General features: G+C 53.9%; 2 protein-coding genes across 8 annotated transcripts in view; one reads left to right on the top strand and one right to left on the bottom strand.

Annotated features, from left to right (window-relative positions):
- Window positions 1-186: 186 nt before the first annotated feature.
- Window positions 187-20546, bottom strand: ZNRF1 (zinc and ring finger 1). The gene is given in 6 exon segments (XM_039558402.1): window positions 187-1264; window positions 1632-1722; window positions 1816-1921; window positions 2593-2688; window positions 19901-20249; window positions 20252-20546. Coding segments are annotated over 5 exon segments (702 nt in total). The 5' UTR covers window positions 20345-20546; the 3' UTR covers window positions 187-1264; window positions 1632-1664.
- Window positions 20547-20951: 405 nt separating this feature from the next.
- Window positions 20952-25297, top strand: part of WDR59 (WD repeat domain 59) — a 49252-nt gene continuing 44906 nt past the window's right edge. For 2 of the 7 annotated variants that reach the window (XM_039558361.1, XM_039558365.1), the window contains exon 1: window positions 20952-21294. In XM_039558361.1, the coding sequence (XP_039414295.1) occupies window positions 21241-21294 (54 nt within the window). In that variant the 5' untranslated portion in view covers window positions 20952-21240. The other 5 variants (XM_039558363.1, XM_039558362.1, XM_039558364.1 and 2 more) reach the window with 4 other exon arrangements.

The following is a 25297-nucleotide window of genomic DNA, read 5'->3' as shown; positions in this document are numbered from 1 at the left end:
TCCTTGGCATCCCACTTCAGCCACTTCCCCTGAGCTGCAGTGCTGCTGGTGCCAGGTGGGAGCTCTCTGGGGACCTGCCGAGCACCACTGTGGCCATCCATCCCCACATGGCAGGGGGAATTGGCATGGGTGGGGGGCTCCAGCACCCCACTGGCACCATCTGCTTCACCAAGAAAGCCAGTGAAATAAAATAACAGTGAATATTTTATTGAACATTGTTTTAATACCATATCAAAACACCTTGACTAATGAAGGAAGCTCCCCCCAAGCTCTGAACTCTTTTTTTCCCCCGGTTTTTAATATATAAATACAGAAAGGTTTCCCGCAGGGGCACGGCCACCGGCAGGGGAGGTCTCACCAACGAAAATGCGCCCGCCGCACCAGGAGGGGATGGGGATGGGCGAGGGGGTCACTGCCATGAAATGACACCATCTTGGCACCTCCAGCAAAGCCACCCCTGTGACTAGGGATGGCCAGGGGCATCCGGGGGGCCATTGGGGCCTTCCCCATACCCTCCTCAAAAGGGTCCAACTCAAAGCCGATGGAAAAGAAAGAGGGGGGGTGGTTTTGGCAAGAGGAGCCCTTGCGAGGGGGCACGAGAGGGGCGGCAGGGATGCTGCAGCTCTCCAGTCTCTGAGTGGTTATAGCTGAGTTAAAGAGTGACCAGTCTGTAAACATCACCGGGGCAGGGAAGCTCAAATTGAAGAACACGCCAGTCAACACGAAGCTTCAGTTGTGGTTTGTTGTTTGGTGGTTTTTTTTTTTTGTCCATTTTCTCTTTTTTCTTCTTTTTTTTCCTTTTTTTTTTCCTTTTTTTTTCTCATTGTAAACACTTGAAAGACGGACCCCTGCGACTCAGCAGGGGGGAGCAGTGGCCCCACTCTCGGTGTGGGGCAGAGTCCCCATCTCAACGCTGCCGGGGCTGGGGTGGAGATCTCCAAAAGGGAGATGGGAGAGAGGAGAAATTTCCCGTTTAGTCAGTGCAAAAAAACCGAGCAGAGCCCCCGGGCGAGTCCGGGTGGGAGGTGGGGGGTTGCCGGTGAGAAATGCTGCGTGCTCCGTTTGGCCGGCTGTCCCCTGGCAGCTTTCCCCTTTCGGTTCGGGGAGAAAAGCCAAACATCATGGCAGGGTTTTGGCCAAGGGCGTCCCTGGGGCCTCCCTGGCGGGCAGAGCTCTCCTGGTGACCAACGGCTGTGGAGGGGAGAGCAGGTCGCTCCGCTTTTCTCACACTGTCTTCTCCTGGATGTTTCTTTTTGTTTTAAATCTTTTAAATTAAAAAAACAAAACAAAACAAAACAAAAAGCAGAAAAACAACAGAACAAATAAAAATAACAAAATAAAATAAAAACTGCGCCGTTGTCCCAAGTGGATTCAAGTTTCTGGGTTTTATTTTTGTCTTCTCGAGGAATTTAAAGTCAGCCCAAAACTCCAGGCAGGGTGGGGGGGACGGGGAGAGGAGGTACAGCAGGTATAGCAAGGTGCCCTGCAAAGGCAGAGAGAGACCATCCCGGGTGAGGAGCAGGAGCCCTGGCTGTCACATCCCACCCTATCCCACCCCATCCTCCACTTTCAGCCCTGGATTTAAACCCGGCATGGGAATATCCCTTCTGAGCAGTCCACTACAGGCTCACCTTAGAGAGAAGTCAGCAAGCACGCCCGGCGGGTCAATCAGAAGGATGCTCTGGGCAAGATCTGTTCACTTCAAACCATGAGTCTATACAGCTGCAAGAGGAGAGCATGTTACCACCATGCTGCTGAGCCTCAGGTGTCCCTGCCTGTCCCCTTGCCACCCGCCTGGCTGTCCCCTCATGGTACCTTTTGTGATAAATGCAGAGGCAGGGCAGCCTGGCTATCGTGTCCCCCTGCAGCAGCTCCTCCAGGCAGATCACGCACTCGCCAGCGTCCTTGGTCAGCACGTCATCTGGGAGGGGAGGACAGGGCAGCAGTGAGACAGGGACCACCGCAGCATTCCCCTCCCTGGGATGGAGGGGAGCCCAGCGTCACTTCGGAGGCAGCCGGGATGGGGTAGAATGGCAACAGCGCTGGAAAACACTGCCAGGAGGCTCACGTGGAGGCACAGGGGGGACATGGGCCTGGGGCATCTGGAGTGAACACGGCCCCCACCCCTGGCTTCCAAAAAATCACCAACCAGTAGGGGGTGAGCATCACTCCCACACCAGCGGTCAGGAGAGAGGTGGGAGATGCTGGAGCTTACAGCCCAGTGCTCAGCCTCGTGAGCCGGCCTGCCAGCGAGGAGGGGAGGAAGGCAATGCCCCTTTGTGGGGGTAGCCCAGGAGGACACGCGTCCCCTGCCCCCACCAGGCAGGATGCAGGGCCAGCAGGGCTCCCTTGGGCACAGAGGGGTGGGGAGGGGGCCACCCTGGGGCAGGTGTTACAAAGGAGCCTGAAAGCAAAAGCAGCAGGGTTTGAGCCATCACAGGGGAGCGGAATGGAGCAGCACCATCCCACCAGAGCACAACCCTCTTGGGAAGCCCAGCCAAGCTGCCTGCCCGCAGCAAATGTCTCTCCAGCCTGCCTGGAGCCATCCCAGGGCAGCAGGACACTGTGTCCCCCACACAGCCTGTCCCTTACCGTTGTAGGAGAGGCGAGGTTTGCTCAGACACATGATAAAGTGCATTTCCATCTCGTCAGAAGCCACAGATTTGGAGCAAATGGGGCACTTGAAACCTGGAAGGAGAGCAGAGAGACGAGCCCTTAGCGAGGGCAGCAGGAGTCCACGCTGCATCCTGGGGAATCCCTGGGGCCATGGTGGGGCACAGCAGCGGGCAGCCCCTCACCTGCTGCCTGCATAGTGACCCTCACCCCACACTGCACCCACTGGGCACCCACTCATCCTGTGCTGGCCACCAGCAGCGTCAGCGTTGGGGACAGCCACCGAACAGGGGACAGTCAACGAGCTGGTGCGCTGGTTGTCCCTGTGCCCGCTGCACAGAGGGCACGGAGAGCGTGCCAAGGCAGTGCACACGTGGCCATCAGCTGCTGCCGGGCCTTAAAGGGCGAGCAGCAGCCTGAGGCACACAGCACCCAGCCACTGGCAAGTGCAGGGGCATGTCCCTGTGCCTGGACAGTGCTGTCCCTGCTGCCAGAGCTCAGCACCACATGGCTGAGCCAAAAAAGCTGCAAGGAAGGAGTTTCTTGTATAGCTGCAGCAGAGGACTGGCAGATTGGAGCATCAAACACAAACGGCTGCTTTCTCCAGCTTTCTGCAGGAGTGAAGTGAATGCTCACCCCTCCGATGCCAGCCTGCCTCCCCAGGAGCAGGGGGACCCTGCAGGCTGATGAGGCAGCTTGACCTTGGCCCTGCCTGGTGACTTGGGTTCTTAGATGAAGATGGACGGGATGCCCTGCCCTGAAGATGGATCTGCTCTGCGACCTTACTTGGGGTGGTGCCAGGGTGTCACACCAGTGTTGTCACCTGCTCGAGCCATGCAGACCACCATGGCATCATCCCCAGCCCCACTGAGTGAGGCTGCCCCAAACCCAGTCTGTAAGCCCCAAACTCACAAGGAGCAGAACCCCAAGCAGCCCTGTAGGTCACCCATCTGGGACCCCCTGCCCTTCCATTGCAGCCAGCTCGAGGCCATGTGGTTTGTCACTGCCCAGCAGAGCCGCGCAGCTTGAGCCGAACACGAGTGTGCCACCACCACGGGTTTGCACCAGAATATCCCGCAATTCCCTGCCTGCAGAGAGGGAGAGGGTAATTTAAGGATCTGCCTTCTAAAAGCAGATCAGGTTTGACTGCAGTGCCGCTTAAGAGCTTTCTTCATATATATGCAAAGGCTGCTGAGGAAAGAAAAGAAAAGGAATGTACACAAATTATCTAAGGATGAATCAGGTTCTTGTTTGCCACCACCTGGATGTGGACAGGACAATTTTTTTGCTTCTTGGAAGGGAGAAAGTACAGGGTGGCTTTAAGGAGAGGCAGCTCAGACCTCTGCTGTGCAAACAGCCCTGGTAACTGCTCAACACCCGCGTGCTCATTAGCAGCAGTGATAAATACAGTTTACTTCCCAAGTCCTTGGACCCTGCCCCTCCAGAGTGTGGTTATTTCCCAGGAGGGTGCAGCAAGGATGAGCACCATGGATGGTATGAGATTGGCTCTAAAAGGACCTGCTAAAAGAAGGAGCCCTCAAGCCCAGGGGTCCCTCCAGTGGGGTGTCCTGCCGGCCTGCAGCATTGCCACGCTGGGAATACATCCCTGCCCCAGCCTGGCCAAGCCATGGGGTCTCTGCTCTGAGTCTGGCCCCAACTGCACCAAGCCCCAGGTGACAGGGCAGCGCTGCAGCCAGGGCCTCGTGGGCAGCAGCACCAATCTGCCTTCTCCTCTCCAGCCTAATTTTACTCCTGACCGATTTATACCTTGTGGCAGCCGTGCCCATTAGCTGAAGGCGCTGATTTTTTCCTCCTCCCAAGTGTTTACCCACCCGGTGTATTTATAGCGTGGATAGCTCGGATAGCCTCCCAGCCTGCCTGCTGCAAGACCCAACTGGCCTTCCCTTGTGAGACACCCTCCCGGTGCCCCGCTCCCCTGGCAGCCCGCCTGCTCCGTCCCTGCCTGAACTGATCCCGCCTGGAGTGGACGGTGTGCCAGCGCCACGGGCACCGGTCCCTACCGGGGGAGCTCTGGGGATTGCTTTCCAGCAGCAAGTGTCTGCAACGGCTGTGAAGGGCTCCCTTTGGAAAAGGCATTTTGTCTGCAAACTCTGTGTCAGGGCAAGGCATTTGTAAAGGTTCTGTACTGTTCCCTGTGCAGTGTGTGGGCAGACCTCGTTTCCTCTGGTCCCCCCTTTTCTGTGCCAATGTGTTATTTTAAACAGCTGTCCCAGATCTGCCAGCTCCAGCAGCACCCGAAGGGATCCTATGAGACGTGCAACCGATGTGAAGGGAAAAGGCCCCGGATGAAACTGCCTGGTCTGTGGCTGCCAGGGCACGGCCGCCAGCAAAGCAGCAGGGCCAGGCAAAGAGCGGGGCCCTTTGCAGGCTCCAGCAAGCGGCTGTTGCTGTATCTCCAGGCCTCTTTGCTAGCTGGGATAGCTTTAGCACGGTTATAAATAGCCGGCATGAACACTCCTCATGCTCCACACTGCTCCCTGGGCAGCTGTCTGGGGCACCAGGACTCCTGACGCCGCCACAGCCCCATGGCAAGGACGTGGGGACATCGGGCAGACGGAGGGGCCCAGGCTCAAGCCCCAGCATGTATGTGGCATCCTCCAGCCAGACGGGTCTAGGGGCTGAGTCAAGTGCAGAAGCACACACACTTTTCTGGCTCTGCATTTCACAAGATGGAGAGGGAAAAAAAGGAAAGGTAAATAAGCAATTGCATAAATTCCCAAGTTTGAGCAGGAGCAAGAAGCTGGTGTGGAAAGGCCCCCAGGGCGGGGGGCTGCCCTGCACCCCAGCTGTCGGCACAAATACTTGACATTGCAAAAGCAACTGCTTGTGTTTCGCTCCATGGAAGGCACAGGAGCCCACCACCAGCGGGAAAGGGGAGGCAGAGGTGAACTCCCTCACCCCTTCTCTATGTGACCTTTGGGTGAAGGTGGTGGGCAGAGAACCAGGGGACAGCCAGCACCCAACAGCAGCAGGCACCAAGCCCGGTGCCTTGGAACATCCCTTCACAGTTCAGGCAGGAGCCTTTCCTGTAGATGAAAGAGCTGCTCTCCACATGGCCAGCCCCCTCCGGGCCATGGTATTTTCCACATTCCCTGAAATCCCCGTTAATTTATCCTGCCTAAGCTGCCAGCCGGAGCAACGCAGGAGATTACATTTTGACAGCTGCTCATGGAAAATTCAGCTCCCTCCCTCCTCCTCGAGCCCTTTCTGTCCTCCTCCCACATGCTTAAAAAAAAAAGAGAGGAAGGGCCCACCTATTCCTCCTTGCCTGGGCCTCCCACACCCATGGGGAGGCCCGGGGGTTGCTCCAGGGAAAGGCCATGGACATGTTCTCCCTCCCTAGGCATCTTGGGCAGCTGGTGATGCTCCTATCCCATGGCACATTAAACCTGAAGCTGGCACTGTCACCTCATGCAGAGATGTGTGGGCAGGTACCAGCTCCCGACAAAAGTAAGTGAAGAAGAGGAGGGTGCTGCATGAAGGGGGCTGGCCTGGAAAGGCAGGTTCAGGTCAAGACCTGGACTCTTTGTATCTTGCAGGAGACTTTGAGAAAGCCAAGGGCTTTCCAGGGCTGCGAGACACAGGCTGGCAGGTGATCTTATCTCTCCAATGGCTTGGTCTAGAAACCAGGAGCAAGTGGCGCTGGAGCTCTCCAGGGGCTACTGCCCTCTGAGTATTTTTAGGAAGGTTACATGGTTAATTTTAGAGAGTTGGGCAAAGTAGAGCTGGGAACCTCTGAAAATCTCCACACAGTCCTGTGCACGCTGAAAAAGCCTGGTGGTTAACCCTCACAGTGCCAAAAGCACTGCCACAGAACTGCAGGGAATTTTTTGGTGGTGGGAGGGCTGAGACACCTTTCCAAACCATTTCTAAGTATCCCAAACAGAGCTGATTCTGGCGCTGGGATAGGAAATTCCCATCACTTGTGTCTACTGAGCACTACAACAGGGTCAACCACACAATGTCCTGAGAGTGGAAGTGGCTGCTTCCCTTGGGGGTGGGTGAGACCATGTCCACGGGAGCTGCAAGCCTGCCCTGGATCCCAGGGAAAGGCATGTGCCATGTCTACCTTCACCTGCCAAACCCTCCTCCAGATGGGTGCGCCTCCACGCAGATTGCTTACAGGCCACGGTGCCATCAGGAGTAGCCCCAGCAATAGGACACCCTGGCTTTGTCACTGGCAGGTGGCTGAAACATGGAGAGCAGCAGCTCCTCCACTGCACAGCACCTCCAGCAATGGGAGGAAGACACTGGTGGGGATGACGCACCCTGAAGGCAGGAGGAAATAACAGCTCAGGCACAATGCAAGCAACCCACCCCATACAGCATTCACCAGCGGCATCCCTGGTCGCCCAGTCTCCCACTACTGCCATGGGATAAACCAGTGCCCTCTGAGTGGGAGTGGCAACAAAAACTCCCCAAAACGTGCCTGCCCCAGGAGGGGTCCCTTCTCTGTGCCCAGCCATCCCACAGGACACCTGGAGAAACAGGGAGCTTTGGGTAAGCCTCAGGCTGCTGGATGATCACAGAAGATTTGGAAACCTTGGCTGCACAGCCCATCTCCATGTCTCTAGAGAGCATCCTGGGCTCCCAGCCAAGGGAGCTGGCTTATACCAGGTGAGGATGCGTCCAAGCATGAGATGAAACCAGGGGATATTTGGTCCAAGCATGCAGTCCTGGTGCCTCCTCCTTGCTGAGTAACCTATGAGCATCCTACCTACCCCCATGACTTCCCTAACACTGCCAGCTGAACCAGCACCAGGTGGAAGCTGGAACACATGGATCATCTTGAAAAAACCTAGACTAGTGACTGAAGAGGAGGGAAAAACTGAAAGACCAGTTGGTCAATCTGAAGCATGTGGGGTTGGGTGACACAACGGGGCTCCAAGTCCTCCCCTTCCCTTATCCCTCAAAGGCTCCAGCACAGCCCCAGGAGGGAAGAAAGGATCAGGGAGAGTTGTCCTCTGTGCTAGGCAAGCGAAGAAAACCGGAAGAGCCAAGATGTTCAGACCCAACATCTCCTGGAAAATAAATTCCCTATGGGTTTAAAGCAGTCTCATTTTTTTAAAGCAACGGTCAGAGGCAGCACATTGGAGATGGCACATGGATGCACAGAGCACCTCTCCAGCACTGGGGCACAACAGGGACCTGGCAGCTGAGTGTATGCTCACGAATGGAAGCCCACCATGGAAGTGAGGCTCTACCAGGCTCAGTGATGCAGTTGGCGATGCTGAAGGAGGCAGCATCAAGTGCCTGCAGGCCAGGGCACCCAGCAGAACCAGGACAGAACCCACTTCCCCCTGCAGAAAGAAAAGGCATCAGCTGCATGGGCAGAGGCAGGAGCTGAGGTCCAAGGCAGCCCTGCTGCTCTGGCAGGACTCAAGGCACCGAGTGAACTCCAGGATCGTGCTGGGCTATTGTGCAGCACAAGGGCTGACACGAGCAGGGACACGTAGGCAGGAAGGAGTAAAGTACTTAGGCTGCCACATTTGCCAGCTTTGAAAAAGCAAGCGTCCTTCCTCCTGATTCAAGGCTGCAGAGACGTGGGAGAGCATAAAGGACGGGTCCAGGGTGGAAGTAAGACATCCCATCTTTCTGGGGATGGAAGGGAGGCAGGCCAGTGAAACAGCCCCAGATGATCAGCCAAGCAGGAGATGTGGCTTGGATGGGACATCTCTGGATGGCAGTGCTTGGAAAGAAACTTGACCCTTTCTGCTGCCTTGGCAGAGGGATGGTCTTGCTCCATCCCCATCCCACCCCAGCATTTCCTTGCTGATTGAGTCAGTTCAGATTGCTGAGAAGGGAAAAAATAAATGTTTGTAATGTGAAAGCAGCACCCCAAAAAGAAGCTACTTCTGTGCAAGGCCAGGTTTTTCAAGGTCTAAGAAAAGCTGTCCCTGGTGTGCAGTAGCTCCTGGGAAAGTCCCCACGTGGCAAGTGTCTGCTGTCAGGTCAGTCACACACCAGCCAAGGGTGGCAGGGATGTGCCATGGAACACGAAGCTGGCCAAGACCAGCACCATCCTAATGCTCAAGGCACTGTGTTTTGGAGACACCTCTGTCCACTCCCATGTGACTGAAGCCACAAAGATGTAGCAGCAAGGACAAGGCATTAGTGCTTCAGGTGGGACGTGGGGAAGCCATAGGGGTCAGAGGGATGCAGCACACAGAGCGGAGGGGCTGGGTGGCACCACGTCACAGAAGCCCAAGGCTGGCTTGCTGCAAGCCAGTGATGCCTTTTCCTGGTCTTAAAATCAAGAGTCAAACACGGTTAGAAGGGAAAAAGGGATTTTATCTTGGTATTTATTTTAAGATCTTTAGGTGCACTACATCTAGGTCGAATGCACTGAAATGCACACTGCAATGCCCCCCCGCAAAGATCTGGTATAACATCTTCATGGCATCACCAGGAGGCAGAGCTATTTTTTTTTTAGCTAGTTGGGTTCTTATGGAGGTGGTGGGGGAGGATGGGAAGAAGGAGAACAGATTGCAGTTCTGGGGCTGAGGAAAGCTGGAGAGTTGGAAAGGAGCAGGAGACACAGGAGGGGGAACCCCCAGGAATGTTTCCTCCAGAGCACCCAAAGCTATCGATTCTCAGCAGATGGACACACCAAAGCCTTACAAAACACCTCCAGCACAGCCCACAGACACTGAGAAGCAGGAGGGCAACGAGGCCTGGTCACAGGATGTCCAGACACCAAGTACCCTCCTTGCCTGTCATTGTTTGACTATTGCCCCTTTCATGGCTGTAATTGCAATTTTTGAACAGAAGTATCTATGCTAAGGCAGAAATCATCTCCCTCCTACAGCTCAGGCTGCAGGATCAGTTCCCCCAGACCTGGATGAAAAAGGCAACTTCCCAGGGTCACCCTGTCTTCTGGCAAGTCCTAGTTTACTGCAGAAACACTCCCCCAGCTGCTGGGAACAGGTTTCATAAGGAAGAATGTGTAGCCCAAAGCTAATTTTAGCATCCCAGAGAAGAGCGAAGTTAAGCAGAGGGGTCCTGGGTGATGGACCAGTGAAGGCATTAACACCTCCAACTCCTGCTGTCAGGCTGCAGGGCTCCAATTTACCAAGTTACAAGCTCATCCAGGGCTCCTGCTAGTCACAAAACAGGTCTGGGGCCATCTCATGGCTCAGGAGAACTGCAGGGATGCTCTGGTGCTGCCTCCACACCCTTCAAGGGATGATCAGGTTTTCAAACTCACTGCCCTGAGAGGACAATGATCCTGCAGGCACACCTGGGAATTTCCAAAGGGTTTGCCCGCATGCCTGTTTTTATCCTCCCACATATTTCTTGTAGGAAGGAGGAAGACCAGCCAAAGCCCTGCTGTGGGCAGCAATCATCTGCAGGATGCACAGAGCCAGCAGGGTAATGAGGGGGGTCCCAGGTGCTGAAATGAAGGAGTGCAGGGGATCCACTGGCAGCACAGTGGGACGCAGCCATTTGGAAATCAGAGCAGAAAGGGACAGAGTTTGACACTTTGGCTTGGCAAGGGCTGGGAGGGAGCAGCGAGGCAACGTCATGCGGGGACTGGTGGGGTGAGTCACTTCTGACTAAGACATCCATTGGGGAGGCACCCACGGAGTCCCCACTGCCAGGCTCCAGCACTGCAGAGCTGCCAGAGGAATTCCCGCTTTTGGAAAGGTTGAAACACAAAAGCCCGACTTGAGCCACTCCCAAACACAGCCGGATCTGACTCCATGGGGTGATCTGCTTCCTGACCCCTGGGTTTTTCCAAAGCAGAAAACTTGTGCTTTGATGCTGCTGAGGCTCCATCATGCCTCAGCTTCAGATGATCTCTTGGAAGGATGATGGGACACTCCAGAGGCACATGATGACATGCCCTGGCTTTGTGATGCTGGGAGTATGGCCAAGCACTGATTGCACCCAAGTACCTCTTCCTGCCAGGAAGTGATCCCAACCAGCTCCTGAGACACCTCCTCCCTAGGCATCCCACAGCAGCACTGCACAAAGAGCATGGAGGAGGGTCTCTTTGTGCCTGGGCCATGGTGGCAGGATCACTGAGGCAATTGGTTTTCATCAGTGCCACACCCCCAACCCCTGGGGTGCGTGGAAAGGATGACGCTTCTTGGGGTAGAGAAAGGGCAATTTTTATGTAGTGGGCAGCAAACAGAGCATAAAAGGCACACAGAGCTGCACCCACAAGCAGCTCATGGCTGGGAAACACTTGTGGCCAGTTCACACTGGTTGTTTCTGCAAAAAGACAGAAAAAAAAAAAAATTTCCACCAATGGAAAAAAAAAATCTTAGTGAGCAGCACGCTGCAGAGCAAGCCCTGACCTCACCTGCCCCTCACGTGGGTAGGAAGGGCTGCATGGCACAGAGCATCTCCCTGCTCCCTAGGAGGGACTGTGATTGCTGAGGGATAACCATTGAATGCCCCAGGCTACCAGAACAGCAGGAAGGGGAAAAATCAGATGCAAAGCTGGGGAGTGATCCCACTTCTCTGTTGTACATGGTGCAGAAGGGGAGGGATTCTCCAAGCTGCCTGGACAGGCACCATGAACTCCCCTTTGACAGCCAAAGGCTGGGGATTTGGGAGGAAGATCTGAGGATGCTGAGGATGGGGATACACCACTTCAGAGCTTCCCAGCTGCCTTTGCAACATGGAGGCGGCTGGCAGACAGAGCCAGCTTTCTGCAGCTCTGGGAGCCCTCCGAAACACAAAGCACAGCATCTCAGAGGAATGAGCCCCTTAGCAAGCAGCAGGGTCTGCCCACGCTGGATCCTGCTGGAGGAGGCAGGAGGGGCTACACTGTGCCACAGGCAGGAACAACCCTGCCTGGGTATCCCACCTTCTCTGCCTCTTCGCTTCAACATGTGCCAACCTCCAACGTGAGAAGGGCTCCTTCTGAGAAAGGACATACTTGGGGCTGCAGATGACAAAAATCCCAGTTGTGGGATTTGAAGTTCTCTCTTCCCCATCACAAAAGGCAACACCCAGAGGAGCAGAGTATAACCCCACTTCCAGAGCCAGGCAGGGCCTTGTGAAGCAGCATTCTCCTGTGAAACATTCACCCAGGACTAGGTGCAGGGTACCACTTGTTTTGTACCTGCCTACAGGGAGCAAAAAGAAATCAAAGGCATCTACAAACCCCCTCAGAAGGGTAAGATCCAAGAAAACAGCAGACTTCAAGGGCTATGAATCAGTGGCTCCATAAATAAGCACACAGACAGTTGTTTCAAAGCCGCAAGATCTGACTGGGGATAACCCGAAATGCCAAGGCAGGGTGCTCAGCCTCAGCCTGTCCTGCTCAGCACCAGCTTAACAGAGAGTTGGCCCCAAAACCAATCCCAGCCCATACTGACTCGACCTCCCTGCAGACAGTAATTTAAGCCATCTGCCTAGAGCCAAACCCCCCCTCCTTTTCCCCAGCTACAGATGTACAGGCCTTGGATGGATGGATTGAAAGGTGGATCTAATGCCCCTGCAGTGCTTCTGACGAAGTGCAGCCCCATCGCCTTGTAGGAAGAGCTTCCAGATGAATTACTGCAATTACCCCAGCTGCAGAGAAACTGAAGGTTTTCCCCTCACTGGTGACAAAGACTTCTCCAAAAAACAATTCCCCAAACGCCCACCACCCCAAGCTGTAATGCAGCCATCCAGGATGTGGAGAGCGGAGCCCCCAGCACCACCCTAGAATCGCTAAGCTGTGATCAGAGAAACTCACAGCCATGGTGAAAGCCAGGGGGAGAAGGAAGAGAGCTGTCTTTCGAGGCAGCAACAGGCAAAGAGGCACAGAGGACATGGAAATGTCAGTGGCCTCATCCTGGAAGGAAATAAAATGCTGGGCAGGGATGTGGGACAGGGTCAGCATCACTCAGTTCTCCTGCCTGACTGCTTCTTTCCCCCTCTTGTGTTGCAGGCAGCTGGCCTCTAAAAATACCCACTGTTGTCACGCCGTCCTGCCTGCTTGGGTCAGGAAACAGCTCTGAGCAGCTTTCAGTTCCATTCTTCATCTGCGCTGCTGTGCTTCCCTCACCAGGATCTGTCCCAGCCCCTCTTCTGTGCCTGGCAGGTGACAGTCTTTCAGGAACTATGGCCATAACTTGACATAGACTCAATGAACCAAGGGTGCTAACTGGGAATATACAACCCTGGGAAATTTCTGCTGGGGTTGCTAGAACTAGCAAAAAGGCAAGTATTTCCACAGCATCTCTCTGCTTCTCTACAAAGTGCCACAAGACCATTCCAAGGCACACAGTCTAGTTTCATGCCACTGATGGGAGGCCCACAGCTACATGAGTGTGCATGAGAAAGGGAGTCACAGATTTCCCAAGCTCATTCAGCCCATGACACCACAACTGTCCCAGGGTCAACCTGGTGCTGATGCTGGCCAGCTCTGGTCTATAGAGAAGGAGGGGAGAGAAGAGTCAGCTTCGCCTCAGAGGTGCAGTACAGCCTCTCCAGTGGTGAGGTACCATCCCCACTGGCAAAATACACCCTGGATAGCCCACCCTCAGCTGCCCACAGACATGGCGTTGGGTCTAAGCGATGCATCTGCTCAGGCTCAGCTGGTTGCACATGGCACAAACCTGGCAGTGTGGAGGCACAGGGACCACACCAGGGAGCACCAAAGTATCAAGCCCTGTGCCAGCAGCACAGAGGCCAGCCATGAAGACCTGCCTGCTGCCTCCCTGGCCTTTCCTTCCACCTTCCTCGAATCCCAGGTTGTACGGACCTGCAGCGGGCTGGAAAGTTAAACCATGATGAGAAAGAAGCAGCCCCTGTCCCCCACCACAGGCACTCCCCTCCCCTGCCTGCAGCCCAGCAGGGCAGGAAACCTGCCAGCAGGCAGGCTCTGCCCACGGGAAATGCTGTGCAACAGCACGAGAAGAGGCCCCAGGCAGCACAGCTTCCTGAAGCTGCACCTCCAACAGCCTCTCATCAAAAAGCACTAAGCAAAAGCATTTGGTCAGGCAGCACCTGCAAGGGACAGCATGAGCACCCCTGGAAGGTACTCAAGCACCCAGTGGGTTCACCCACATTTGAAACCTGCCTGGTGGAACTGGTGCAGGGGAGACATTTAAGGCCCAGCTTTAACCAGTTTTGCTCTACCTGAAATAAAAAATTGGTGTCTCTACAGAGGGAGGCTTGTTGTACCCCAGTGTACAGCGAGGCCAAAGCAGGTGGGCAAAATGCTCTGCATCAGGGCCTGCTGCTTTACAGCATCACTTGACTGCTCATGTACATCATTCCCAAGCTCTTATGATTTCATTTTTCAAAGGGAACCAGGAGAAAGTCAGGTCACATTTACTCAAAACCAAGTACTCAGCACATCTGGGGTTTTTGTGTACCAGCAGCAGATGCCACAAAATACACCTCGTGGTTGCCCACTGTCTGCTTGGGGCAACATAACACTGGTCCCTGCAAAGAGAATTTATCTGAAGAGCCCTTTGCTGCCTGTCTGATCTGTCACATGGGAGATTACACTGGAGGGGGAAAAAAAAAGCCTTTTTTTTTTTTCTCCTCCTCCAAAGTGGGCTTTTCTCCCTCCCTGCACTTCTCTTGAAATTAATTTTCAGCATTTAGCAGCATTTTCCCATGACTCTGCGCGGCTGCCTTGGCCAGGCGCCAGCCTGATACTGCTCCTCCACCAAAGATGTCTGTATCTGATTGATCCTCCGGCCAGCAAACGAGAGAGAGAGAGGAGCCTTAATAGCACATTAATAAATAAGAGAAGCCTTTACGGTTATTCCAGTCACCGGAACAAACATCTCAGCAAAACAAACCAGCATGGGATAAACTTACGTCACGGGCTGGGAAGACAATCCTGGCTGGGAAGTGGGTCAGCCCAGGAGCACGAGAGCATCATTCTCAGCATCTCTGGAAGATACATGTGCAGAAAGGGGAGAGGACACCCAGCTACCCTATGCTGATTTATGCACAGGTTTATAGAGGAGACAGCCCAGTTAATGTGCACAGCAATTAGTGCCTTGTTCCTGGGGAAAGCAGTCGGGATTTCAGAGGGCACTGGGGAGGCAAGGCAGCGCAGAGACAGCCTGTGCTAGCTCTCGCTGCGGAGACTGAAGATAACTGCCGCCACCGCCGGTTTCTCACGCACAACGCCAACGTTGACGCACTTAAACTTCATCTCCAGCTCTGGTGAGCATTAAAGCTGTCTTCGAGTCTACCGTCTTCAGGTGTTCAGCACTTTGCTCTTCCGAGGTAGCCGCTGCCTCTTCCCCCCATCCCAGGTGGATGCTGCCCTGGCAGCTGGCTCAGAGAAGGCAGAAGCAGAAAAGCATTCCCTCTAGACCTGGAGAGCTGAACATCACCAGTGTGGGGAGTCATCAGGACCACTTCTGCACCCACTTCCCAAATGATCTGCAGGCCTGGCAATGATGCAGGTGCTTGACCCAGCTGTCAGACAGTAACCAGCACCAAACTCACAAAAAGATGGTTTGAGGACAGTCATCTTTGGAAATTTCCACTAGCAAAAATAGATTCAGAATGGCAAGTTTGTGCAGACCTTGGGGTGCCCTTGCCCTGGCCTGGCTCCTGTAAGGGGGGAGGGAAGCACATATGATGTCTGCATGTTGAAAACTTCATAGATTCAGTTATAAGGGAACCACAAGGATCATCAAGTCCAACTCCTGGCCCTGAACAGGACAACCCCAAGAATCACACCATGTGCCTGAGAGCCTTGTCCAAACACTTTCTGAACTCTGTCAGAGTTGGTGCTGCAACCACTTCCCTGGAGAGCCTTCCAGTGCCCAACCACACCTTGGATGAAAAACCTTTCCTAACATCCTATGCAAACCTCCCTTAGCACAGCTCCATGATGTTCCCTTGGACCCTGTCACTGGTCATAGAGAGCAGAGATTGGTGCTGTCCTTCCATTGTCCCTCCTGTGGAACCTGCAGCCCATGATGAGCTCTGCCCTCAATCTCTTCTCCAGGCTGAACAAGCCAAGTGACCACAGCTGCTTCTCGTATGGCTTCCCCTCTAGACCCTTCACTATCTTCATGTTCCCCCTCTGGATGCTCTCTAACAGCTTTATATTCTTCTTGTATTGTGGTACCTAAATTGGCACACCAAACTAGAGATAAGGCCAAACCAGTACAGAGCAGGACAATCACCTCCCTTGACCGGCTGGCAGTGCTGTGCCTGACAAACCATGGGACACAGTGGGGGCCCTTTTTGGCTGCCAGAACACACTGGTGACAAGTTGGTGGCAGGACAGTCAGGGCTGAGAGCAGCTTTCTGACTACAAGCCAGAATTCAGCCTTCTCTTTCTGGTGTAGAGACTGCAATGGCAGGACGATGTGAGGAGCAAGAATTGCCAGGTACCAGTGACAAAAGGCTCAGGACTCAAAGCTGTTGGAGCACAGCAAGGGTTCACCACAGACAGGCCTCCTCCCCACTTGCAGAGACTGGGGCTGCCCAACACAGGTGTTCACACATCCTCAGCTCACCCTCCAACAACCCCTTTTTCCCTCCCCATACTCTGGAGCCAGATTGAAGAGCACTTCCAGCCTTTTTTGCTCTCTAACCATGCCTGGAGAAGCACCCAGCCCAGCATGCTGGCTGCCATCTCTACACTAAAAACCTTCCCATCTTCCCCATGCTGGGCCCTCCTGCCCTGAGAACCCAGCTGCTGAGAACCCAGCAGCTCATATGGCAAAGAAGGCCTCCTGACACTGGTGCTACCAGCGTCCAGGACAAACAGTTTGCTTTATCAGTGCACGGAAAGCCTGTGACATTCCTGGTGGTACTGCACAGGAGGATGAGCTAGGTGTTTCCTTGGGCTAGCCAACAGACAAGGAGATATGGATTTATTAGAGCTTCAAACACTCAAGGGCTTTGGGTGATGAGTGGGATTTCCAGATAAACTTTAAGCTACTTACAGCCTCTGCAAACTCCCTTAGATCCTCTGATGAAGATGAATAACATGAGAGATACTAAGAGAACCACACAAAGCTGGAGACACGCAGCACCAAATCACACATCTCCCTTTTCTCCCTTCTTCCCACTAGCCTTGGCTTTACTGAGAAGTCCTCATAGTCATAAACCTACAGAGGCAGGGTCAAGTGCTACAGGCAAACTCCAAAGTTGTGCAAGATGTGTCATTTTCCACTCATGGAGGCAGGAAGTGGATCTCGGAAACCCTGGGCAGACAGGGAAATCCCAGAGCAGTTTCAGGTGGTGCTGGAACAGCTATATTGCTTGTGTATATGGTGGGCATGCCTGGGAAAATCCCCATCAGGAAACAGGACTCACCCACAGAGGTGCTGTTCACTCAAAGGGAGGGACAAGCTCCACCATAAAGGTCAGAGCTCCTTGCCCACCCCATTTGGAAGATATATGTAGGCTTCACTGTTCACAAGAGCAGCAGTTCTCCTGCCCTTGTCCTGGGACAGGCTAGAGGCCATCAGTATCTAACTGTTCCTCCCATCCCAGCAGCCACAGTGGAGCCCAGAGGGATTCAGCATTGGGCTCTTCTCACTGACCAACCCCATGCACAGCACCTTACAGGGATGCTGCAGCATTCATTGGCCTTGGGGACACTTTGTGACCTCCCTCTGCACAGGCTTCCCAGCACAGTCCTCCTCCCTTCCTTCGCAGGCACACCTAGCTCTTCTGCAGGCCTTCAACTGCAGAGAGGAGAAGGAGTGACACCAACCAGGGAAGAGAGCTCAGCCTGCCCCAGCTCACTTATCAGGGTCCCTGCTAAGGGGCCTGATGAGCCATGAAGCAGTCGGAGAGGCACAGAAACTCTGCATGGCAGATACAGGGAGTGGCGAGGCGCCAAGACTGTGTGCTCCCGTTACCACAGGCATGCTGCTGCAACAACAGCACCTTATCACTGCCCTCAAGTCAGGACTCCTCACTGTCCCACTGAGGACCCCACAGGACTCAGGTTGCACTTTGAGCTCCCAGCTCATGCCCCAAACCCAAATGCTCCTGGAAAAACATGAATGCAACCTTCCTTCCCCATATGCAGAAAACAGAACCATCGGGGTCTCCAGAAGGGCAGGGCAAGAATCCACTCTCCAGCCCTGTCAGCCACAGAGTCTGGGGGGCTCCTCTCCTTGGTAGCAGCTCAGGCAGATCCCAGAGATCCCCAGGCATGCCTCGTGCTGAGTGGGTTTGGTACGTCGGCGGGTCCCCTCACACCCACCCTCAAGTCCTCCTTCGAAGGAAGCAGGGACAGTCACGCGCAGCAATGTCAAAGCTCCTCTCCATTTACCAGAGCGCTGCTGCTTCAGCACTTTCCAGAGGCTAATGGAGTGGCTCAGCACCGCGAGAGGAGCAGGTCGATGGGGAGGCAGCGGGGAAGACACGAGTAGCTCCTGACTGCCCTGCTGGAGGTTAACCAGCTGCAATGGGAGATTAACAGGAATTTCGGCAATCTTGAGGTGGCTTACTTCCCCCCTTCCCTGCAGTCTCCAAATCCTTCATTAACTTCTTACACTAAGAGAAGAAGAGTGCAAAAGTTAAATGAGCTCTGACAAGTTTTCAGAAGGGTTTTTAAGCATCCTCCACACGTTTTGCTATTAATTAGCAATGAGGAAGAACCACCACCGGGAGAGGCTTCAACACAGACTGAACAGCTCTCACTGCTGCCCGCGTATGCTTTGGCTCAGCTCAAATGCTCTCAGAAGGCCCCAAAAGAGGCACCAGAAAAACCCAGCTCTTGCAGCACTTCCCACAGCTCACGCTGCAATCTTTCAAGGGCACTGTGTTTAACTTAGCAGCACTGCACTAACTCACTCAAGTGGCTGAAAAACAGCTTAGTCCATTTTGCAGCTGGTTTATTTTTCTGAACAGGTTTTTGCCTCGCAGCATTGCAGTTTAAAATGTAACTGATACTCCCTGACCAACCATTGTGAGCTGCAGGGTGTTTCTGTAATGAGACCCTCCTCACTCCAGCACCAGGCGCAGCAGAAGCCCCCATGGCCCTCATTCCCACAGAGGCTTGTGGAATACCTGGAAGGATGATGTGCCTTCATTTCTCTCTGCGTTTAGAAACCAGAGCAGCAGAGCAGTCTGTGCAAGGTCACAGAGCAAGAAAGTTTGCCGGAGCTCTTGGTCTCAACTCCGGCGCCACACGCCAGCCCTCTCCATCTGCCAGGGAGGAGGGCAAGTGCCTGGCTTATCCGGATCAATAGAAATCAGACCTGGGCCATTCTGCCACTGAGGATGCAATACAAGACACACAGCTTTGATCGAATGGAGAAGAGCAGCCCCTGGAGACTGGGCATAGGGAAAAAAATCCCAAGATTTTTTTTTTTCCAAGAAGTAAGAAAATGGGCCCCATGAGATTTTTCTTGCACTTTGTTCTTATCCACTGGTTCAGTTTAGGCCTTCCTGAAAATGAGGCATTGTCCCAAGGCATATTATGAAATTCCCAGACCACGTCACACAAGGAGAACACATCATTTGTGAGGGGGACGGGTGGGAGAGAAATCCCAGACTATTCCAGGAAACGCAAGGAGACATCCCTGAAATGACTTCCCCTCCAGCCAGGAGGGGAAGGGAGGACCTCCCACCTCGCTCCTTGTACCCAGCCAAAACTAGGTCAGTGACACAGCCCTGCTCACAGCCAGAGCTCCTCTCCAGACACCAGGACACATGGAAGAGTGCAGCCAGGAGGGTGAAGGGGGTAACCTTGCCCCTTCCCATAGCCTGACATGTTTCCTGCAAGAGAGCCCAGCTGGCCCTGTTGAAGAGGCAGGCAGTTCCTTCTCTGCTTCCTCCTCAGCACCACAACACTGCCAGCTGGCTTCAAAGAGAAAACCCACTTTGGCCCCTCCCTGGCCCTTTATCATGCAAAACAAAGGAAAAAGAAAATCCCCACACCTTACTTCCAAAGGCTTCCTCTGTCTCTTTCCCAGTTTCTAAGGCCAGGAACTGCTATGACTGCCAACCCCCAAACACCTTCAGAAAAGACATGAGGTGCTCATCCTGGTCTGCAAAAGCCAAGGTCTTGAGACCTCAAGACCACTATCCCCCATGTCAAGGCGGGTAGGGTGGGACATCCACATACTTCACATCTCAGAGCCAAAACACCTCCCTTCTAGAAAGCCTCCTCCCTTCACAGCCCCTTCCTCCCTTGACCTTGACACAGATGCCAGCTCCAGCACGCACCCACCCGTCTGTGCCGGGGAGGGGATGGCGATGAGGGTCCAAGATGGGGGCAGCTCCCCCTTCCCGGGTGAACCGCGCCCACCGCCGCCCCCGGGCACCCACGAAGGGAGGGAAAGCTGGGGTAAGGCTCCGGGGAGCCGGCACTCACCGCTGTGCGAGCTGAACCACCGCGGTGCGATGTGAAGGGGCAGCGCGTCGGCCAGCGAGGCCCTGGCGCCCAGGTACAGCATCCCGTCTCTATGGTGACCGCCTCCCGTCTCCTGGAAACCGTTGCCATGGGCGTACGTGGAGTCGGAGCCCGGACCGCCGCCGCCGCCGCCCGGGGCCCGCTCGGCCTCCCCCGCCGCCCGTGCCGCCGCCGCGTACAGCCCGAAGGGGACGGCGCCGGCCGCCGCCGGGTCCATGCCCATCCCGGCCACCGAGCTGACGGAGCGGCTGCGCAGCCCCATCGCGCCGCCGCCGCCGCCCGCCCGGTAATGGCCGAAGGGGGGCGGCCCCCCCCTCCTCCCGGCGGCGGCACGGCGCTGTCATCCGTCGACACCCCCGGGAAGGGGCCCCGCGAACGGGTCGCCGTGCTCTGCTTGCCCCCCATGTGGGCGCCGCCGGGCCGGAGGGAGCCGAGCGACAGCCCCCCGCGGGGAACGGGGCCGCGCCGCCCCCGCTGGGAGGCGAGAGGGGGCGGAAGGAAGCGGGGGGGCGCGGGGAGCTACGGGCGAAAACCCATCCCCGCCCCAGGCATCCTCCCCCCGCCGGGCCCGCAGGGGCGAGGGCGCCCCGAGTCCGCCGCCGCCGCCGCCGTCACCCCCGGCGGAGGCCGCCGAGGGCTCCGGGGCCGCGGAGCGGGGAGGGAGCGGCGGGGGAGGGGGGGGATGGACGCCGGCAGGGTCGCTCCGCCCGCCTCGCTGGTGCCCGGGGCGCGGCCGGGAGCCGGGCGCGGATCAGCTGTGGCCCATGGGCGGCGGGGGCGGCGGGGGCGGCGCGCCCCGCTCCGCTGCGCTGCGCCGCGCCGGGCACGGCCTCGCTGCGGCCGCCGCCTGGTGCTGGGCGCCGCGCCGGAGACAATAGCGGCCGGCAGCACGCATGCTCCCGCCCCCGGCCCCCCGGCCCGCCGCCCTTAACCCCTGCACCGCCGCCGCCCGGCGCTGCGCTTGCCGCCGCGGGACGCGGAGCCGCCGCTGCACCGGCGGGCGGGCGCTGCCCCGCGGAACACAACCCTCGACCCACGCCACGCACATATCTTGCTCTGCAGCGGGGCTGCGACCACCCGCAGGCTTCCGCGACCAGAGCCCCTCCAGGGAGGCTGGACCCGCCCGGGAGCCCGCTTCGGGCCGTGGGACCCCCAGCGACTCCACGGGACTCGCTGCCCCAGTTCACCGGGACGGGGGCGGGTGGTGGGGTAGTGAGTGGTGGGACTACATCTCCCAGCAGCCCCCGCACGGCTCCCCTTAGTGCGCAGGCGCCGCGCGGGCTCCGCCGGGGCGGCCCAAGATGGCGGCGCGCTGGAGCAGCGAGAATGTGGTGGTGGAGTTCCGCGACGCCCAGGTCGGGGGGGCCCGGGGGCTGCCGCATCACCGCGCCGCGGGGGCAGCCCCCGGCCGGCCCGTGTTGAGCGGAGCGGGGGGAGGTCCCGGTCCGGGAGGGCTCGGCGGCCCCGCGGGGCCTTTCGCCGACGATGGACGGGGCTGAGGCGGTCTGGAGTCGTTTGCGCGGAGATAACGCCTTAATTTATGGGGCGCTTAATTTCTAATCTTAATCAGGTCTTGTATGTTATTTTTAAAATATACTGTCAGGCCTTGTGTAAGATATTGCCACTTCCCACGCGTCTTTCCTCATTTCCTTTTGCAGGAGGTGCTCAAGGCCAGCGTGGATGGGGCTCTGAGCAACCTGGTCTAGAGAAAACTGTGTGCGTATGGCAGGGGTTTGGAACGAGATGAGCTTTAAGGTCTTTTCCAACCCAAACCATTCTATGGCTCTGTCAGTTTTCCCGGAGACTGTTACAGCTACTGTTTCACTGCCAAATAAATTACTAAGTGTTGCTGGATTAAAATGAAAAGTGGGTTATATTTTTTTGTAAATAGCAAAAAGGTCAGCTTTTGTTTTTGAAGGTGATGGTAACAGGAGAACTCCCCTCAGAGTTTGCTCGCATGCTTTCATAGAAATTGTTCTTACATCCTTGGAAGTGTTCATGGCTAGGCCGGACAAGGCTTGGAGCAGTCTGGCTTAGTGGAAGGTGTCCCTGCCCATGACAGGGATTTGGAACAAGATGATCTTTAAGGTCCTTTCCAAACCAAGCCATTGTGGGATTCTATGATTCTGTTCTAAGAAACATGGGGTTTTTAAGGTGCTGGTAATTGCTTAACAGAGCTAGATACAGTGGGTGAACTATGAACTACTTCAGCAGGAAATGCCGAAAGATTAAAATAAATAGAAGCTCTTCTAGAATGGAAGCTCTCTCGTCTCATTTGTCCTCTTGTGCTGGAGCAGTAACAGCTTCACCATTGCAAATAGAGGCATTGAATCCTGTGTGCTGCAGCCAGCCTACCTTCTGTAAGCTCACAAAGCTTTTCACTTTTATACCTCAAAAGCTTTGTATCAGTTTTCCTCCCAGAAGCATTAAAGGAGCCTTGTCTGCTACTGAGGATTTGCCCTCAGGAAACCAGTAATGAGATACGAGGGTACATCTTCCTACATCACAGATTCACATTGCATCTGGCTTAGGAGATAGGAGGCCCCATGACTTTATTGCTTACTCATAATGACTGGTGTGTGGGAGAAGAAGGGGCAGGTGTTGCCATTCCCTGCTGCAGCAGTTGGTTTCAGTGTCACTCTTGCACTGGCACAAACCTTGGCAGAGGGTGAACACGGGTGTTTTGGTCACTTTGCTTTGCTCTGGTGTGATCTTTCTGGAGCTGTTCTGACCTGCCTGCTCTCCTGTATGAAATCAGAGAACTGCTGGGGCTGCCAGACTGCTGCTTCAGGATAAACTCATTTATATGTTTGTGCCTGAGGTTTTTTTTAGGAGTCTGCGGGAACATTTTTGCAGGTGGGAAACACGAGCTTGAGAAATTGGAGCACCTTGGCTGAAATCATCCAGTACCAGGCTTGAGCTCTGCATGTAGGCCACACTATCTCCAAAATCCCTATCCCAAAACCAGCCTAAATGGAAATGAGTCAAAAGAGCGGGCAGCTGTTACATTTGTAGCCAGTACACTTCTGCAAGCACTGCAGTTCACCGTGCTGGGGTGTGTCATGAGAAAGCTACAGCACCCAACCTGTAACACTTCGGAAAATCACTGTGTTTTGGGGCCAGTGTTACCTACAAGTGTCATTTTTCTGTACAAGCTGACAGAGGTGGCAGTCTCTGTATTCTTCTGATTTAGATGAGACCCACAGGCTCTTCTTGGGCTGTTTGCACTATAAAAAGGAGAGTAAAACTCACCCACTGCTGAAATAGAACCATTTGTAGCAACTCAGTGTGTTGATGGGGGTTTAGGTATGCAGGGAACTGGTGTTGCTTGTTAAGAGTTTGCAGCTCTTGAAAAACAGCCTAGCCATGTCAAATGGGGTTGGTCTGTTAACTCTCAGGTGGAGAGAATGAAGCTAAATTGAAAACTAATGAAAGCTCAGACATGAAAAGGAGTTTTCCTTGGCTTGCCTGGCAGAAATCGAGTGAAATGCCAAAGTAGATGCTTGAAGTCTGAGAAGATGCTACCTGGGCTGTAGGCTCAGAGCAGGTTCTCAAATGTGCACTGCTCCCACTGTGCTTACTCATGTCATTGTTATTCATGAACAGCAGTTCTAGCTATCCACAGTGTTGTTTTAGGACAAAAACTGCTTTCAGGTTGGTTTGTTCAGTTTCAACTCCCCTCTTCTAGAAGGTTGTGCTGTGAAGACTGACAGCGCTATGCCAAGCACATTAAATGGCAGCTGTTTGGTGTTTTTTCCTGTGCCTAGATAAGACTCTTGTATCTTAGGGAACTGTTTGTTGCTGTAAAACAACTTAATTTGTGACCCATCAGAGTAGCAGCCTGACAGATGTGAAACTTTTTACTTCATTTTTATTGTTCATTACATTTGATGATGTTTGGTGCCTGGAAAAAAACAGTTTACTAGTGTTCATTATTGAAAACGATTTGTAAGGATTTATGAGATCCTTTATATACAAGTAAACTTGTATATAAAATTATCAATCACTTCAAATTGACATGGTTTTTTTTTTTGTCTTGAGGAAAGATGGCCCCAACTGTATGAAATATATCTCCTGACTAGCTCTTCGTCACATGAGAAAACTCCAGCTACTATAATGGCTTTAGTGATCCTCATTTTAATTTCTCAGAAGAAAAATGTGTAACATCTGGGAGAAGTTCTTTCTTATGTTGGTTTGTTTTGTTTGTTTGTTTGTGGGGGTTTTTTTAAATGGATTTAGTAACCTACTTTTTTCATAGGTTTTTTTTCTGTGTTTTGCAAGGTGCCAAGGAGTCTAGAAAGCTGGAATTGTTTATCGTTTAGAGATCTTAAAACTAGCTCCTTATTTACAGTGTTAGGTTTAGGACTAGGGAAGCCTTGTCAGAAGATTGGATTTGCTGCCTAGTAAAAAGTAATGAAAGGGGGTTGTTTGTGGAACAGTAAAAGTGGTGAAACTGGTCTTGGTTTACCGTGAGCTGAAACTCTGTGGGCAACTGTAGCTCTTTGCCGTGTGGTCTCTAGAGAAGAATGGGTCTGTGATGATGTTTTTCTCTTACTTGGGGTATTTGCAAGGAGGGGATGGACCCTGGCTAAAAAAGCTCAGAATTTGTGATGGTTATTTTACTATCAGATCTGACTGAAATGGAGTAGGATTTCTGTATTGTCTGTCAGGTTTTAGTGATGCTTGTAAGTAGTAACTGTGGGACACCCTGAAATCTTGTTACATCCATGCTGAGAGCACTTAAAATCCTGAACAGCAGCAGGAGATACATCCTGAGCCTTCAGAGGCACCTTTGAAGATGACAGCAATTAGTGTGAAGAATGTGGGGCATATTCTGATTTTGTACTGGGAATGCTCAAAACTCTATTGAAGTCATATCTATGTTTATGGGCTGAACTGTTCAGCTTTCCAAGTAAAATTTTCCTTTATTCTCTTGGCATTTAAACAAGCTGATCAGCCAGTTCATTCTGCACAAAAAGAGGGGGAGACAATATCCAAACAGTCCTTTTTTTAAAGTTTTTTTTTCTAATGGCCTTTAAGTTATCTTATAGCCTTCTTTACAAGCAATGCCAAAGTAAATTCTGATGCCTCTTGGCCATCTCTCATTTTTGGAGAACAGCCATACACAAATGGTTGCACTTCTCTCTCCCAGTACATATATAATTAAATCTGGCCCTGCAATGAAAGAGAGAGACTGAGAAAGTTCCTGAGCAGGAGCAGAGGCTGATTAATACACATTATTAGAGATTGCTGATTGAAAGACTGCAGCTGTGATTGCCATAGTGGGGAGAAGGGAGCAAGGTCTTAGTGCTCATAATGTCGTCTGCCAGGTCTTGTCTTCAGTTTGCGCTAACAAAG

Source organism: Corvus cornix, chromosome 11, assembly GCF_000738735.6.
Source record: "Corvus cornix cornix isolate S_Up_H32 chromosome 11, ASM73873v5, whole genome shotgun sequence".
Taxonomy (NCBI): Eukaryota; Metazoa; Chordata; class Aves; order Passeriformes; family Corvidae; genus Corvus; species Corvus cornix.
Note: the sequence above shows the minus strand (reverse complement) of the source record. Positions and strands in the feature narration are given on the sequence as shown.